The 14,975-nt window shown below is 52.8% G+C and overlaps 2 protein-coding genes across 4 annotated transcripts in view; both read left to right on the top strand.

The window, feature by feature from the left end:
* Positions 1 to 8,266, top strand: part of NET1 (neuroepithelial cell transforming 1) — a 47,457-nt gene extending 39,191 nt beyond the window's left edge. For all 3 annotated transcript variants that reach the window (XM_032105786.1, XM_032105787.1, XM_032105788.1), the window contains 9 exons: positions 1,748 to 1,855; positions 2,600 to 2,767; positions 3,515 to 3,577; positions 3,994 to 4,090; positions 4,198 to 4,274; positions 4,714 to 4,971; positions 5,211 to 5,381; positions 6,143 to 6,329; positions 6,518 to 8,266. In XM_032105786.1, the coding sequence (XP_031961677.1) occupies positions 1,748 to 1,855; positions 2,600 to 2,767; positions 3,515 to 3,577; positions 3,994 to 4,090; positions 4,198 to 4,274; positions 4,714 to 4,971; positions 5,211 to 5,381; positions 6,143 to 6,329; positions 6,518 to 6,909 (1,521 nt within the window). In that variant the 3' untranslated portion in view covers positions 6,910 to 8,266. The remainder of the gene's footprint in view (positions 1 to 1,747; positions 1,856 to 2,599; positions 2,768 to 3,514; positions 3,578 to 3,993; positions 4,091 to 4,197; positions 4,275 to 4,713; positions 4,972 to 5,210; positions 5,382 to 6,142; positions 6,330 to 6,517) is intronic.
* Positions 8,267 to 12,946: 4,680 nt separating this feature from the next.
* Positions 12,947 to 13,993, top strand: LOC116442622 (calmodulin, striated muscle). The gene is made up of 2 exons (XM_032105789.1): positions 12,947 to 13,612; positions 13,756 to 13,993. The coding sequence occupies exon 1, from the start codon at positions 13,127 to 13,129 to the stop codon at positions 13,574 to 13,576; it is 450 nt and encodes a 149-aa protein (XP_031961680.1). The 5' UTR covers positions 12,947 to 13,126; the 3' UTR covers positions 13,577 to 13,612; positions 13,756 to 13,993.
* Positions 13,994 to 14,975: the final 982 nt, after the last annotated feature.

A 14,975-nucleotide genomic window follows, 5' to 3' on the forward strand; every position in this document is an offset into this window, starting at 1 on the left:
GCTATTTATATCCCTGGCCTTGCCAGAGCCGTGGGTGGCTTTGTGTCTGGATCTTCCCTGCCTCAGTCCTGCACTTCGTTAAGCTCCTCTTGGCCCATGTCCCTTTATCCTACTGCACTGATACGTGACTTTCTAGAAGTCAATACCTCCCTTTTCTTCCACTCAGAAACATCTGCAATAAATTAAAGCTTCCTTGTTGTCTTTGAGCCTGGCCTAACTTTCCAACCTTTTCCTGACTGTCCCTGTCTTGAGCTCAGTGAAAAAGTTCCTGCTGTCCCACTTAGAACCAGCTGAGGATCCCGTGATTCGAGGACGTTTGTACAGCTTTCCCCCATTTTTATGGTACCCTCCTAATTCTGACACTCCCCAAACGTTTCAAGCACAGCTTTGTGCTGTGCCAAGAGGTTTTTTTTCTTCCTGCACGGCTCATAAATTGTTTCTTTTCATGTTCCCCCCTGCAAGTTTGAAGGCTGAACTCAGGGTGAGCTCACCTCCTCCTCTATTGCTCAACGCCGCGTGTGGGCAGGGCCGCTCCTCGGGTCGAGTTGCTGAAATCGGATCTCGCACATACGTAGCTTTTATGCTGCCTCAGCCTCATGACTGGAATCCAGCTCCGTGTGTTCCTGTTCCCCTTTTTTTTCTGGTTTTGTTTTCAACATTTGTCACTTTTGAGCAAAGGGTTTGCCCACCAAGCTGGGCTGGGGGTGGAGACAGCGCAGAGCTCGTCCTCAGCAGCCTTCACAGTCTCTGCCTTTTGAAAGAGTAGGAATTCAATAATTAACCAATTTTAACTGAGATGAACCCAAAAGGAGGCTGCTTCCCCCTCCTGATCTGAGCTTCGTGCTGAGCAGTCTCATGAGGATGAGTCATGTCTAACCCTCTGCCAGATGTTTGGGAGCACCAGGGCAATCCTCCAGCCTTTTCCAGGCCTTAACTCCGAGCCCATCTCTTCCCAGCCCTGTGCACACCTTTCCTGCCCAGCCCTCGCCACACAATATTTTTGATGTCAAACACGTCGAGTTGCCAACAGAACTTTCAAAACTGAAGCAGCAGGAGCCTTCCAGGGGCGTTTCCTCTTTCTTGGCAGCGTTTGGGTCAGGACAGACTTGAGCTCCCAGCAGGGATTAGTGGTGGAGAAAAGCAGAAGCTCCAACTTTCGAATCTAAACAAGGTGTAAGAAAAATTACAGCGATTGCAGGAGGTGGGGAAGTGCAGCAGGAGGAGGAAACTTTGTAAACCGAAGGTTTTAAGCTTTATCTGCTCCGTGTGTGCATGTCCCTCACAGGAATGTTCAGCTTGTGATTGGTTGCTGCTTGTTAGAGGAGCTGCTGAGGCCGTGCTGGGCTCCCACTGCTGCTCTGCTCTCCAAAATAAAGTGGAAAAACACATTCTTTCTCCAGAGGAAAAGATGAGAAAATGGAGAAGCAGATCCCAGCTCCATCTTTAGCTGTCACAGAGTGTCAGAGAACACTTTAATCTATTTCTGTTCAAAGCATAACAGTCCCTGCTGGAGCCCTATTTTGAATTCTCGCTGATGTTCTCTCACCTCTTTTAACACTGGGCAAAACCTCTGCGGTTTAATTGCAGCCTTAAAGTTCAGACAAATATTTATAGCCTTTAAAGATGAATGGCTGCTTCCAAACGCTCTCCTTGCTGCGTTTGCCACTCCTTAAGTGGATTTGTGCTTTTGAAACCTGCCTGAGAAATTTCAGAGCCAGGACAATTTGTTCTCTGCTTTGCTTTGCAGGAGCCAAGCACTAAACGGGTCCGGCCTTTAGCACGAGTCACCTCCCTGGCAAACCTGATCTCTCCTGTCAGAAATGGGGCAGTTCGGCGCTTTGGGCAGACAATCCAGGTAAAAACAGAGCCTTTGGCTCCTCGGATCTGGAGATTTGGGGAAGGGATTGGTTGGATGGGGTAAAAGGGGCACCCCATGGGATTTTGAGGCGTCTCTTGAAAATCTCCGTGAACTTTCTTGGGCCTTGGGAATGAGAAGTGCTGCCTCAGGAGTTCACAGGTATAAACTGCTGTGGAAAAACAAGGCTAAGCAGTAAATAAAATAAACTGCTTCAGACAGACAGAAAGAGCTGATAAAATGTCCCAGGCCCCAGCACACGTGTGCTGCAGCATGATGCGAGCTGACCTTGCTGCCCAGCACTGTCACAGGAGTGTTTTCCAAGGAGCTCTGTGCTCACACCTGCAGATAAGACCACATCTGGCTTTTAGGAACTCTGCGGAACACCAGAGCAAAGTTCAAGTGGCTCCTGATTAAGCTCTTCATAGGGAGAATTATGATCCTCATTTATTTACTTCCTCATACCTTGGAAATAAACCCAAGCTTTGCCTTCCCATCTTCCTCCCCAGTGGATCAGAGCAGGGAGAGGGGCATGGAAAACTTTGCCAAGCTCTGGCCTTTCTCAGCAGCTTGATTAAAGTGTTCCTTTATCTGAGGAAAAGTGTCTGGGTGTGTTTTCCTGCGTGGACAAGCCAGGAGGATGAAGGATTGGGAGGGGGATGGATAATTCTGTAATACTTCTGAAATGTTGGCTCTCCACATTTGTTTTTAATATTTTTATTTTTCTTTTTAAAATCCCTGCAGTCGTTTGCCCTTCGCAGTGACAGCAAATCCCCTGGCTGTGCCCAGAAGTCTTGCAGCAGATCTGCTGCTCCTACTCCCCCCAAGAGAAGGAACAGTGTCCTTTGGTCTGAAATGTTGGATGTCAACATGAAAGAATCCCTGAGCACCAAAGAAATCAAGCGCCAGGAGGTAGCTGTCCATGAAAAAACGGGGTCGGGAAAGGCAGCCTTGGCTTTGTGTCTGCCCTGGCTGGGAAAGGAGTAACAACCTTTGGGGGGGCTGCATCTTCCCATGCACCTAAAGCTAAGATTTATGTCTGCAGCAGACATGGGAAAAGGTGGATTCCTCTCTGGAGTCACTGGGGAATTTATCTCCCCACTCTGACCCTTCAGAGATGCCAAACTTTCCATGGGGGTGCTCGGCATTCCTGAAATCCCAACCCCGGCCCCGCTGGCTGCTCCGCAGCCGCCCCAACGGCAGGTTCCTCACAGAGCCAGCTGTCTTTCTCCTAAAGCTCCTGACAATTGGTTGGAAGCCAAACAGCAAGGCCTTGGCTTGCCTTTTTCCTGGAGTTCTTAGACAAATCTTCTGGAGACGGCACAGAAGCCGCCGGAAGCCGCCTGGGATTTGACCTCTGCGGTTTCGGGGTTTTGTGTTTTCAGCCTTGCCTGGGTAAAAGCAGTGATTTAAAAGGCTCTAATATTTAATTTGGCTTGTGCAGGGGTGTCAGGGCTTTCACACAGTTGGAAGCAAAGCTGCTTTCTCAGGGCTAGGAAAACAGATTTACTCAGGGTTGTCATGCCCAGGTGCCACCGAGTGATTGGGGTGGCCAAAGCCCTATTCAGGGCAGGCTGTACATTATGGGAGCTGGAAGGCTCTTCCTGAGAAAGACTGGGATTAAAAGTAACTCAGGATGCTTTATCCCCTTCTTCCCAGGCCATATATGAAATGTCCAGGGGAGAACAGGACCTCATTGAAGACCTGAAGCTGGCCAGAAAGGTGAGTGGGATTTTTCCTGCAGTCAGTGACGACATTCCAGAGAACAATGAGGTTTCTTTGCACCTGCAGGCATTACGTGGGAGCTTTATCAGCCCCAGAATCCCCAGTTTGAAAGCTGGCCCAGAGAGCTGACGTGAGCACTGGGACAGCACTGGTGTGATTACACCAAACCCAGCCATAAAAGGATTGTGCAGAACTGCCTGGGGACTCCCTCTCCCAGCTGGGAATAGTTCAGGCAGGAAAATCCTTTTCGTTTAAGTCTTCCATACCACATGGAGGGGAATCTTGTAGCATCAAATCAATTTTACCCTTTATGTTGGCTTCACTTCCTGCACCTGATAGATCCCCTCAGATGTAAATCATCAGCTTTGGGGCCTGGGAGATTTGAATAGATTTGGATATATTTGATTTGACAGGCCTACCACGATCCCATGCTGAAACTCTCCATCATGTCTGAGGAGGAGCTCACCCACATCTTTGGGGACTTGGATTCCTACATTCCTCTGCACGAAGGTAAGAGCAGCTGGCTGGTTTGTGCTCACTAGGATTTCACCCTTCTGCTTTCTCCCGTTACTCGCTGGGGCATTGCTGCAATTCCTCTTTCTCTGTTTCCATTCCAGACTTACTGGCAAGTTTGGGAGAAGCAACGAAACCAGATGGAACAGTGGAGCAGATTGGGCCCATCCTTGTGAAGTGGGTGAGTTCAGAACTTGGAATCTGAGCTTAGAGAACGTTTAAAGTCGGAATTTGCAAAGCTCTGGGGTTTTTGTGGCGCTCAGTTCAAGATTGGAAGGGAAATTCTGGCAATGCTGGGAACAATGGGATTCTGGTGGCTGGAATGGGCCCTGATTTCATCCCGGAGACGTGGAATGATGCGCTGATTTATGGTTGAAATGTCTGTGTCTCCTGGGCTCTTTGTCCCAGTGTGATTCCAGGAGAGTTATCCCTGCAAATCCAAACCATTGGGAGCTTCAAAGGCTCCATGTGCTTGTTCTCCTCACAAGATCCTTCCTTAGCTTTTTATATTGGGCAAAACATCCCGGTGAGGGCTGTAGAATTCCGTGAGTTTGACTTGGTAGTGACATCTGCTTTTCCCACAGGGAATCTGACTCCTAAATCTCCTCTGTTCCCTGCAGCTACCAAGACTCCACGCCTACAAAGGCTACTGCAGCAATCAGCTGGCAGCCAAAGCACTCCTGGATCAGAAGAAGCAGGACAGGAGAGTCCAGGACTTCCTGCAGCGCTGCCTGGAGTCTCCCTTCAGCCGCAAGCTGGACCTCTGGAGCTTCCTGGACATCCCTCGGAGCCGCCTGGTCAAATACCCCCTGCTCCTCAAGGAGATCCTGAGGCACACTCCCAAAGACCATCCCGATATCCACATTCTGGAAGAAGCCGTGAGTACTCCTGATTTCCTTCTGCTTGTTCAGACTAAGGATTTTATTTGGGAGCTCCAGAAATGTTCCTTAAGCCCTCAGCACTTCCCTGGGGGTTTTTCTTGGGGGCACAGATCTGTGAGAGGGAAAGTGAGAGATCAATCCGTATGGATTGCATCCTTTGGAGTTGTGAAGGAGCACGAGGAGAGGTCACGCAGGAAAGCAATTAATCACTCTGAATCATTTGTTTGGGTTTTTAGATATCTATAATCCAAGGAGTCCTCTCTGATATCAACCTGAAGAAGGGCGAGTCCGAGTGCCAGTATTACATTGACAAGCTGGAATACCTGGATGAGAAGCAGAAGGATCCAAGGATTGAAGGCAGCAAAGCTTTGCTGTGCCACGGGGAGCTGAAGAATAAAAATGGACATGTAAGCCCCTCATTTTTTACTCATTAATTCCCAAACCTTCCCTCAGAGCTGGTTTAAACTCTTGGAGCAGGACTGGGAGCTTCCATCCTTAGGGATAGTTTAGACATTGGATAAAAAAGCAGAGTAGAAATCCCTTGGTGGCAGCCTCATTTCGGGGTGTAAGGGAGAGTTTCCTGCTGACAGCTTCACAGTCGGCTTTGGGAAGCTGGAAAATAATTAGCACGGAGTGCCCATAGAAAGTGCTCTCCATCCCGAGGGATTTCCTGCCTCTGTTTACTTCCAGGTGCTCTGACATTCCCCATTAGGAGCCCTGGCTTTTCCAAACAAAAGGGTTCCTGCAAAAGCCTGTTTGGCTTTGGGCTGGGCTGCCTGGAGTTTCTCTCCCACCCACTGGATCCAGGCTTTGCTGCCTTTTGTCCTGATTTAAACCTCCTATCTTTTCATGTTTTCTTTGTTGATTGGGGTTTTTTTGTTGTTGTTTCATTTGGCTGTTTTACTCCTGCACGAGGCATTCCATGCTCTCAGGAAAGATATCGCTCCTAGTCCTATCCCTTGCATCTGGGAATGATAATTCCCTTTCTAGGGATCCATAAAATAATAAAGCTGCTGATGTAATCCCTGGTGTGCGCCAGACCTTGGCATTGTCACAGGAGACTCCAGAAGTTACTGTGGGTGAAACTGCAGATAAGGTGGCCTTGAATCCCACAGGATGTGTGACCTCATGGAATTCAGAGTGCATATTGGAATGTTTTCCCTTCCAGAAGCTCTACGTCTTCCTCTTCCAAGACATCCTGGTGCTGACACGGCCGGTGAGCCGGAACGAGCGCCAGGCGTTCCAGGTGTACCGCCAGCCCATCCCTGTCCAGGAGCTGCTCCTTGAAGACCTCCAGGATGGAGATGTCAAAATGGGAGGCTCCTTCCGAGGAGCTTTTGGAAATTCTGATAAAGGTATTGATCCAACCATCTCATCCATGGTGGCCATGAACTTCCAGCTGGGGCTTGGATAAGGAGACATCTTTGTGTCTCTGCTGGATTTTGGGATTAGGGGAGGGGGTTTGTTGGGATTTCAAACCTACCAATGGAATCTGTAAATATCAGCTCGGGTCTGATCTGCTCTTCCCTCTGTTTATCTCCAGCCAAAAACATTTTCCGAGTCCGTTTCCAAGATCCCAGCCTGGGCCAGTCCCACACGCTGCAGGCCAACGACGTCTTCCACAAGCAGCAGTGGGTGAACTGCATCCGCACCGCCATCGCCCCATTCCAGAGGAACATTCCCGCCTCCGAGCTCAAGGAGCTGCCGGAGCTGAGCGAGGAGTCGGAGGAGAACAACCCCTCCGTGCCCAACATCCCAGCCCAGAAGCGCCGGTCGGGAATATCCGAGATGGAGCTGGATGAGAGCGCGGCCGAGTGCGGCTCCGTCCTGGACTCGGAGGAAGCCAAAGGGGTGAAATCCCACAGAACCTCATCCGGGCACAGAAAATCCAGGGAGAAGCAGCTCAGTGGGAAGCGGAAAGAAACACTGGTGTAAGGAAAAAGAGGAGCCCCAGTGGCACCCTGGGGGAAAACTGTTAATTTATAAATAATTCCGTGTACATTTTTGTACCGGGAGCGCCTTCGGAGCCGCTCCGCGGATCAGATCCTGGGTTTATATTGGAATGGCAGCTACTGGTGTTCAATTACTGTTGAACTGGGGTCTGTTTTTACACTTCAAATCCATGAGGGATTTCCAAAACCCTTGTGGCAGATCTGAAGAGCAAGTCGGGGGTCCTGAAAGTTTCACACAGCCGTGGTGGAGGCTGGAAAAAAAATAAAGTGGAATTTTGGGCAGCAGCAGGCAGTTTTGATCAACACTGCAAAAGTCCTTTAAAGGACTCAACACCTGAAGTCACACTGGTGTGTGGTTCTGGGAATTCCTGCAAATTTGCATGATTAAAGAGGAAAAAATCCTAAAAAAAGCAGACCCCAAGTTCAACAGGTTCTCAATTCACCTACTGGAATCTTTGATCTCCGCGTGTCCTTTGTACATTCCTCAGTCTCGCTCTTCTATCCTGCCAACTATTTAATTTTTTTATTAGTTTTGTTTTGAGTTTGGGATTGGGCTTTTGGGGTTATTTTTTGTTTCCTTCGGTTGGTTGGTTTTTTATTTTTGTATTTTTGTTGCTCAGACTTGGCATTTCCTTTCAAGTACTTGATCCTTCATGCTCCGAGGGGTGACGTCCCAACCGTCCCTCACGTCACCCTGGAGCAATCCATGGGCTGGAAGGAGACACTACTGAAAGAGAACTGCTTTACTCCAGGGTGTAGGAAGGTTGTAGGCACGTTGTAAAAGGGTTTGGGGAGCAGTGAGTAGAGGGGATAGCAGGGAGTGAAGGTAGATTCCGTGGTTTTGTTGCCTTTTGGAAATGAAAAGCTTCCCAACGGGAAGCAGGACTTGGAGGCAACCAAGGGGTTCTTGCATGTGGTAGAAAGGTAGAGGAGAGGAATTGTTGGAGAGGAGAGGGAGAGGGAGTGGTTGTAAATACTCAGAGGGGGAGCACTGCCATCTCCTAGTGGTCCAAAGATCCAGGGAAAAATCCAGGGAAAGATCCAGCTTGGGAAACAAAGTGGTGACAGCTCTGAGCACAACGGGGTGGCCCCATCCTTGGCCAGCGATCCTTCCATCCCTAAGATCCAGGACTGGGGAGTGGCATCCTGCAATCCCTGTGAGCTGACATCCAGGACTGGGGAGCGGTGACTCCGCATCAGGGGTTGTCAGTGCCTGTCCCGTGTCCGGCCAGGAGCTTTGGGAACGGGCAGAGGGTGTACATAGACACAGCGTGTGGTTCTCTGTAAATGTTGTACAGTTTCCAGTGCCAAGTTCCATTAAATTCCTGACGGCCTCTCTCCTTCCTCATCCGAGTCCTGCCTGGGAGGGAGGGACGTGTCCGTGCTCGGGAGCTGCCGTCGGCTCCGGATCAATGCGGATCTGCTCCGAGGAACCCCTGTCCTGCCGGGATTCCTGCATGTCCAGGCAGGACAAGCCAGCATTGTCCAGTTCCGTGTCCTGTCGTTATTCCACTGTATCCAGGCAGGACACGAGCCAGCAGCTGACAGTTTATGGATTCTCCTCAGTTTCTTGGGAAAAGGGAGCAGTGGGATTCTCCTCCCCCACGGAAAATGATCCACCCCCAGCAGTGGAAGGGTCCTCATTTAGGAAATGTTAAATCCTTGAGGATCCTTGGGAAGGGGGATCCTGTTGGGCTGATTCCCGGGAAGCTTCCAGGGAGCACCTGGTTGTTGTACCAGGATAAACCCATCCAGTCTTCCCAGCTTTCCCAAAAACCTGTGGCTTCACCTGGTCCAAGGGTGTCCAGGCGCCACAGCTCCCGGGGAGAGCGATCCCGGCTCCAGGCTGTCGCTGCGCCCCCAGGAGGGAAGGAGCAGCTCAGGTTTTTAGGGACAGGATCTACAGCTGAGCTCTGACTTGTGAAGCTGATTTGATCCAGAGGGAATTCAGCCCTTCCCGAGCAGGGGGAAGCTGGAAAAATGGCTCCTCCTGCAAAAAACGTGTCAGTGACAGGGAGAAGAAATCCCATGGATCGTCTGCTTGCCTTCCCTGAGTGAGGCTGGGCTGAATCTTTGTCTCCTCATCCTGCAGCCAATGGCAAATCAGCCAAAAATCTTTAATTTCCCTTAGAAGTAATTCCCCGACTCCTGGTGGTTCCTGTCCCTGCTCCATCCCTCCGGCAGGAATGTGCAGCCGTCTCAGCCCTTGCTTCTCCAGACTAAACAATCCAGGCTCCCCTGGATTCCTCCCATGCTGAATTCCATGGGATCCCAGCCGGCTCTCTCCATCGCTCTGCCGAGCCAAGACCCCCCTATCCCGTGGGTGTGGAACCCTGGGATACAGCAGGATAAAATTCCCAAGGGCAGAGGGGGAACCTGAGCCCCGAGGAGCTCCTGCATCCTGCGTGGTGCCATCCCTGTGTCCGTGCCCATGGATGTGTGGCAGCTCTGCCCTGGGTCAGCAGCTCCTCGGATCCGTGTTTGCCTTCGGGGATCCACCCAGCTCCTGGGAGCCAACGCCTCCCGGGTTTCCAGGTGGCACCTTCCCGGAGCTGGGATCAGAGGCAGGGTCACTGTGGGGCAGATTCCTCTCCAAGAATTCCCAGCATCCCAGTCCCAGCCTCTTCTCCAGCATGGGGACATCTGGGATCAGAGTCCCTTTGCTCCAGCTTTAGGAGCTGCCCTTCAGTTTGCCCTTGGATTTGGGAACCTCCAAGGAAGCAAAGTGTGAAGCAAACCACAAGCCACCAACTCCCAAATTTCACTCCAACAGCCCCCGGAGCCCCTTGCAGCCGTTCTGCGATCAACCCTGAGCTCATCCTCTCCAAAATCCCATTTTCCACGCTAAACCTCAGCATAGTTTATGCCGGGATTTGTGGAGATTCCTGCCCATCCCCACAGACGCTCCTGGGATCAATCTGGGCTCGTGCAGGGACGGGGGGCCCCACGGAGCTTTCCCTGTCGGAGCCGTTTCCTTCCCCACCTCCAACTTTCCCTTTTTCCATGAATTCATCCCCCTCCCACACCCCCCTGCCCTGTCTGCAGCTGCAACCCCAGACACATCTGTGCACATCTGGGCTGGCCTTCACAGCCGCGCCGCCTCGGGAGAATCCAGCTGGAAGATTTCACCTTCTGGACTGGGAGAGTTTTTCCCCCATTCCTGGATTAGGCCCCTCAAAGCCAGACACCGCGCCTGGAAAACTCCGTGTGAGGCTTTAACGGGGCCCTCCTGCATCAAAGCACCAACTTTTCCAGCTCCAGGTGGAGACATCCCGGGAAATCGAGCTGCCAAAAAGCCGGGAGCGGCGGCTGCGTGCTCCTGATCCCACCAGGGTGGTCTCCCTTTCCCTGTCCTACCCCACAGCCCACCTCAGATGCTGTAAATAGGATTAGGCCATAAATTACGGGATTTTATGGGCCAGCAGGAAGTTTTGTTGGGATATTTATCCTGATAAATGAGGCACAGTTAAACAGAGCTAAAATCAAGGGCAGGCTCTGACCTTCTCCCAAAGATGATGGGGAGGGGATGGGATGGGATGGGATGGGACAGTGCTGGTTGTGGGAATAGGATGGGTGCTGGTGATGGAGAGGTGATGCAGAGGTGATGTGTGATGACAGTGGGTGCTGGTCATGGAGATGGGATGGGATGGGATGGGATGGGATGGGATGGGATGGGATGGGATGGGTGCTGGCAATGGGTTGTGGTCATGGAGATGTCATGGGGAAATGATGGGTGCTGGTCATTGGGATGGAATGGGATGAGAGGTCATGGGTGCTGGTCACGGGGATGTAATGGGGTGGGATGGGATCCATGGAATGGGAGATGATGGTGTCAGCAATGGGTGCCGGTCACGGGGATGGAATAGAATGGGATGGGATGGGATCTGTGGGATGGAATGGGATGGCAGATGATGGGTGCTGGTCATGGGGATGGGATGGGATCCATAGGATGGGATGAAATGGGAGATGATGGGTGCCAGCAGTGGGTGCTGGTCCCAGGAATTTCATGGAGAAGGAAGCAGCAATTCCAGCTTTGCTCAGCACCAAGGGCCACCCCGGACATCCCAGCCCCTCTCCCCTCAGCCAGATGACCCAGGGACCCCAAATCCCCCCCTCATTCGAGCTCAAACCCCTCCCCCATAGTTTGAACCAACGCCTGAATCCTCCCAGGCCTCCAAACCCCCGGTGATCTGTCGGGATTCGCTTTTCCCAGCCAGATCCAAGCCAGCTCTGCCTCCCCTTGGCTCTTCCACGGCAGTTTTGATTGGATCTAATTAAAGCTGGAGCAGAACAGCAGTGTGGGCAATCAGACAATTAGGGAGCAGCTCTTGCACAAGAGGAGCTGCCAGGGCCTCCCCTCCCCGAAACCTCTCACCAGACAGGTTCCCAGCACGGCTCCCACAATTCCTCCCGGGAATTGCAGCATTCCACACGCCCAGAGCTTTTTCCCTGGGAGGCTTTCCCCAGGAAGGTGATTCCCTCCCAGCCTGATCCCATTCCTCGTGTGTCCCTCAGTTGTCCCATGGGCTGGGCTTTGGGTTGTGGCCTTCCCTCCAAATCCCACAGCTCGAATTCCTCACTGGGTTAAACTGGGATAAACTGGTGCCGATTTTCCTTGCATGAGAAAGTCAAATTGTCTTCTGCTGTGGAACTTCCTGCTCCAGTGACTCGTTAATCTGGGTGGTGAAGGTCACTGGACTGTTGTGGGGATGGATGGGTGGAGGGATGGAGGGATGGATGGATGGATGAGGGATGGACAGAGGGAGGGATGGATGGATGGGTGACAGATGAATGGATGGATGGATGTTTCCCCCATGTTTAATTTGAGTGTTTGCAAAGCCTCGTTGTTGAAACAGGATGGAAACATCCCGGGCTGCTAAAATTAAAGGGAATGAGGAGAATTTGGGATGGATTCCACAGGACTGGAGCTGAAACATCTCCGATGGGGGCTGCTGGGGGGCTCCTGAGCTGCTTTTCTCCTTAAAAATTCCGTTTTAGGGGAAAAACGGTGTCCAGGTGAGCAGGGAAAGGGGAGCAATGGGGGCAGAGTTGGACCCCTGGGTTTGGGTGGCGCTGGAGCCCTCGGTGGATTTGTTGTTGGAAAATCCATGGGAAAGCGGTGGGAGATTGGCAGGGGTGGAGGTGGGATCAGCTGCCACAGGCTGGATCCAGGAGATTTCCCCTCGAGTTGCATTCCAAGAGATCCCCCCAGCTCACATCCCATTCCAGGTGATCCACACGTCCCACCCTACACCCACCCCAGGTCCCACCCCAGCCGATTCCCCATGCTCCATTCCAGGGGATCCCTCGTCTGCCATTCCACGTGGTCCCCTCCCAGATCCCATCCTGGATGATGTTCCAGATCCCATCCCAGGTGCTCCCTACCCCAGATCCCACACGGGGATGATCCCCCAGATCCCATGTGGGGATGAGGGAGGGAGGGAGGGATGGATGGATGGATGGATGGATGGATGGATGGATGGATGGATGGATGGATGGACAAACTCCCCCTCATTTGTCACTGTCCCCTCCTTTACTCCCTGAGTAAGAGATGAGTAAAACCAACCTTACAATGGGGAGCACTCTCAGCTCACCCCTGACTAACAGGGCAGGACCCCACACCCCTCCCCGATCCAGCCCCACCGCCCTGCCCCGGGTCCGACCCCGGAGGAGGCCCCAGAGCTGACTCAGGGTCCCGGCAGCTCTGAGTAACCGGGATCTGCCGGGACCTGCACCGGGGGATCCTCCCTCGGCGGCTTTGATGCGCCGCCAGCACCACCTGGGGCTGGGGAGGCTGGGGGGGACCCCTCCAACTCCTTTGCACAGCTCCAACCCCCTCCAAAATATCCCTAAAACAGGGAAAAATCCCGGGTGTCACCCCCACTGCCGCCTCCCCCCGAAACCACGGAGCCACAGCCCAAATCCCTTAATTAGGGCTCTGTTGGGAGCTGGCCCCGTGAAACAGCACCGTGGGAGCAGCGGGACGAGAGCCAGCGTGGCCACGGGGATTGGGTCACTCCGCTGGCTCCCAAAACTTCCTGATCCATTCCCATTCCTGCTGAGCCTCTCCCACGTCTCCCAGCTCCTGCCTCCTCCTCCTCCTGCTGCTGCTGCTCATCCGGAGGGAGGAGGCCCCGTCTCCTCCTCCCCGCTGGCACCTCGGCGTGCCGGGACAGAGCCGCGTGCTCGCGGGAAGTGCCATGGCCGAGCGGCTGTCGGAGGAGAAAATCGCGGAATTCAAGGAAGCGTTTTCCCTCTTTGACCGCGACGGGGACGGCTGCATCACCACCAAGGAGCTGGGCACCGTCATGCGCTCGCTGGGCCAGAACCCCACCGAGGCCGAGCTGCAGGACATGGTGGGCGAGGTGGACGCCGACGGCAGCGGCACCATCGACTTCCCGGAGTTCCTGTCGCTGATGGCCAGGAAGATGAGGGACACGGACAGCGAGGAGGAGATCCGGGAGGCTTTCCGGGTTTTTGATAAGGATGGGAACGGCTACATCAGCGCAGCCGAGCTGCGGCACGTCATGACCAACCTGGGGGAGAAGCTGACGGACGAGGAGGTGGACGAGATGATCAAGGAGGCCGACTGCAACAACGACGGGCAGGTCAACTACGAGGAGTTCGTGAGGATGATGACGGAGAAGTGACACCCTCCATCATCCACCTCCAGCTCTGTTCCACAGGTAACTCCCTGGGATGTCGTATCCACGGAAAATCCCCAGATCTTGGGTGTCCCCCATCCCGGCCACCTCGCGTTGGAGGTTGGAAAAATCAATGTTTGCGGTGCTTTTTTTTTTTAATTTTTCCTTCATTTTTTTTCCCGTAGGCAACAGAGGTTGTGGTGGTCCTCCCCCATCCCCTCCATCCCCTCCCACCTTCTCCAAGCTGGAAAAATCCTCTTTTATCCCAGTTGGAGCATCACCAAGCAGCGCCTGCATTGGATGCGGGCATCCCGCCTGGGCTGCAGATGGATTTGGGGTCCCCATGGGATGCACGTCTTGTGTCCATAGAGATTCCAGTGAATATTCCCTGACATCTCTGAGTCCAATAAAAAACGTCCCCCCACATCCTGGTGGCTGCCAGTGCCTCATTTGGCTTCTCCTTGGGATCCCTGCTGAAAAATATTCCCTCAAATCATCCCGGTCAGGCTCAAGCCCCTCCTCATCTCCATCCTCTTCCCATTCCACCCCTTTTCCCGACAAGCTGGAAAGATGCCCCAGTGGGTGCTGGACACCAGGATGTGGCTGTCCCCATCCCAAATCCCATCATTTTGGGATCTGTCTCCACCCCCAGGGTCTCAGGGCCCTTTTCCCTCCTCCAAGCTAAGAGTTGGCAGCCAGATTTATCCCTAATCCATCCCAAAGCTGAGCAGAGCAGGATTCACCTTTCCTGGCCCTCCCAAACTCCCGTGACTCAGTTTCCCCACAAACAGGGGCAATCCTGGGATGGGATCGTTCCCTCCACAACAGAATTTGAAGGATTAATCAATGCTCCGTCACTAACGAGCAAACGGGGCCGAGCTGCTCCGTGAGGAACTTCGGATCCGCCACGACTTCACCCCCACTTCCAGCCCATCCCTGGGGCTGGGAACTTTGGCAGTCCCACTTGTTTTCCCGGGAAAACCGGGCAGGTGCTGGCAGAGCCGAGCACGCCCACGCTCCCTCCCAGCACCTTCCCTCTCCCTCACGCTCCCAGGATGAGAGCTCTGCAAAGTCCAATCCCCAAATCCAGCAAAATCCAGCCAGAAAAAATTCCAGAGTGAGCGGGTCACGCCGGGCTGTTGTAATGGGGCGGCTAAAATTAGTCCTTCCCAAAACCAGGATTATTTATTTATTTAATGCCAGGTTCCAGCTCCAAACCAATCCTGGTATTTTTAGGCCTGACCTTTTTTTCTCCTTCTATTTTTGGGTTGTTTAATTTCCAGAGCGTTTTTTCCGCTCTGCTTATCCCGGGATGGTTTTTCCTAACGATGATCCCGAACGGGAGGCTGGATCCTGGCCCGGCAGCTCCATCAACAAAGCAGGAAGTTTATCCATGTTTTCCCAC

Source organism: Corvus moneduloides, chromosome 4, assembly GCF_009650955.1.
Source record: "Corvus moneduloides isolate bCorMon1 chromosome 4, bCorMon1.pri, whole genome shotgun sequence".
NCBI lineage: Eukaryota > Metazoa > Chordata > Aves > Passeriformes > Corvidae > Corvus > Corvus moneduloides.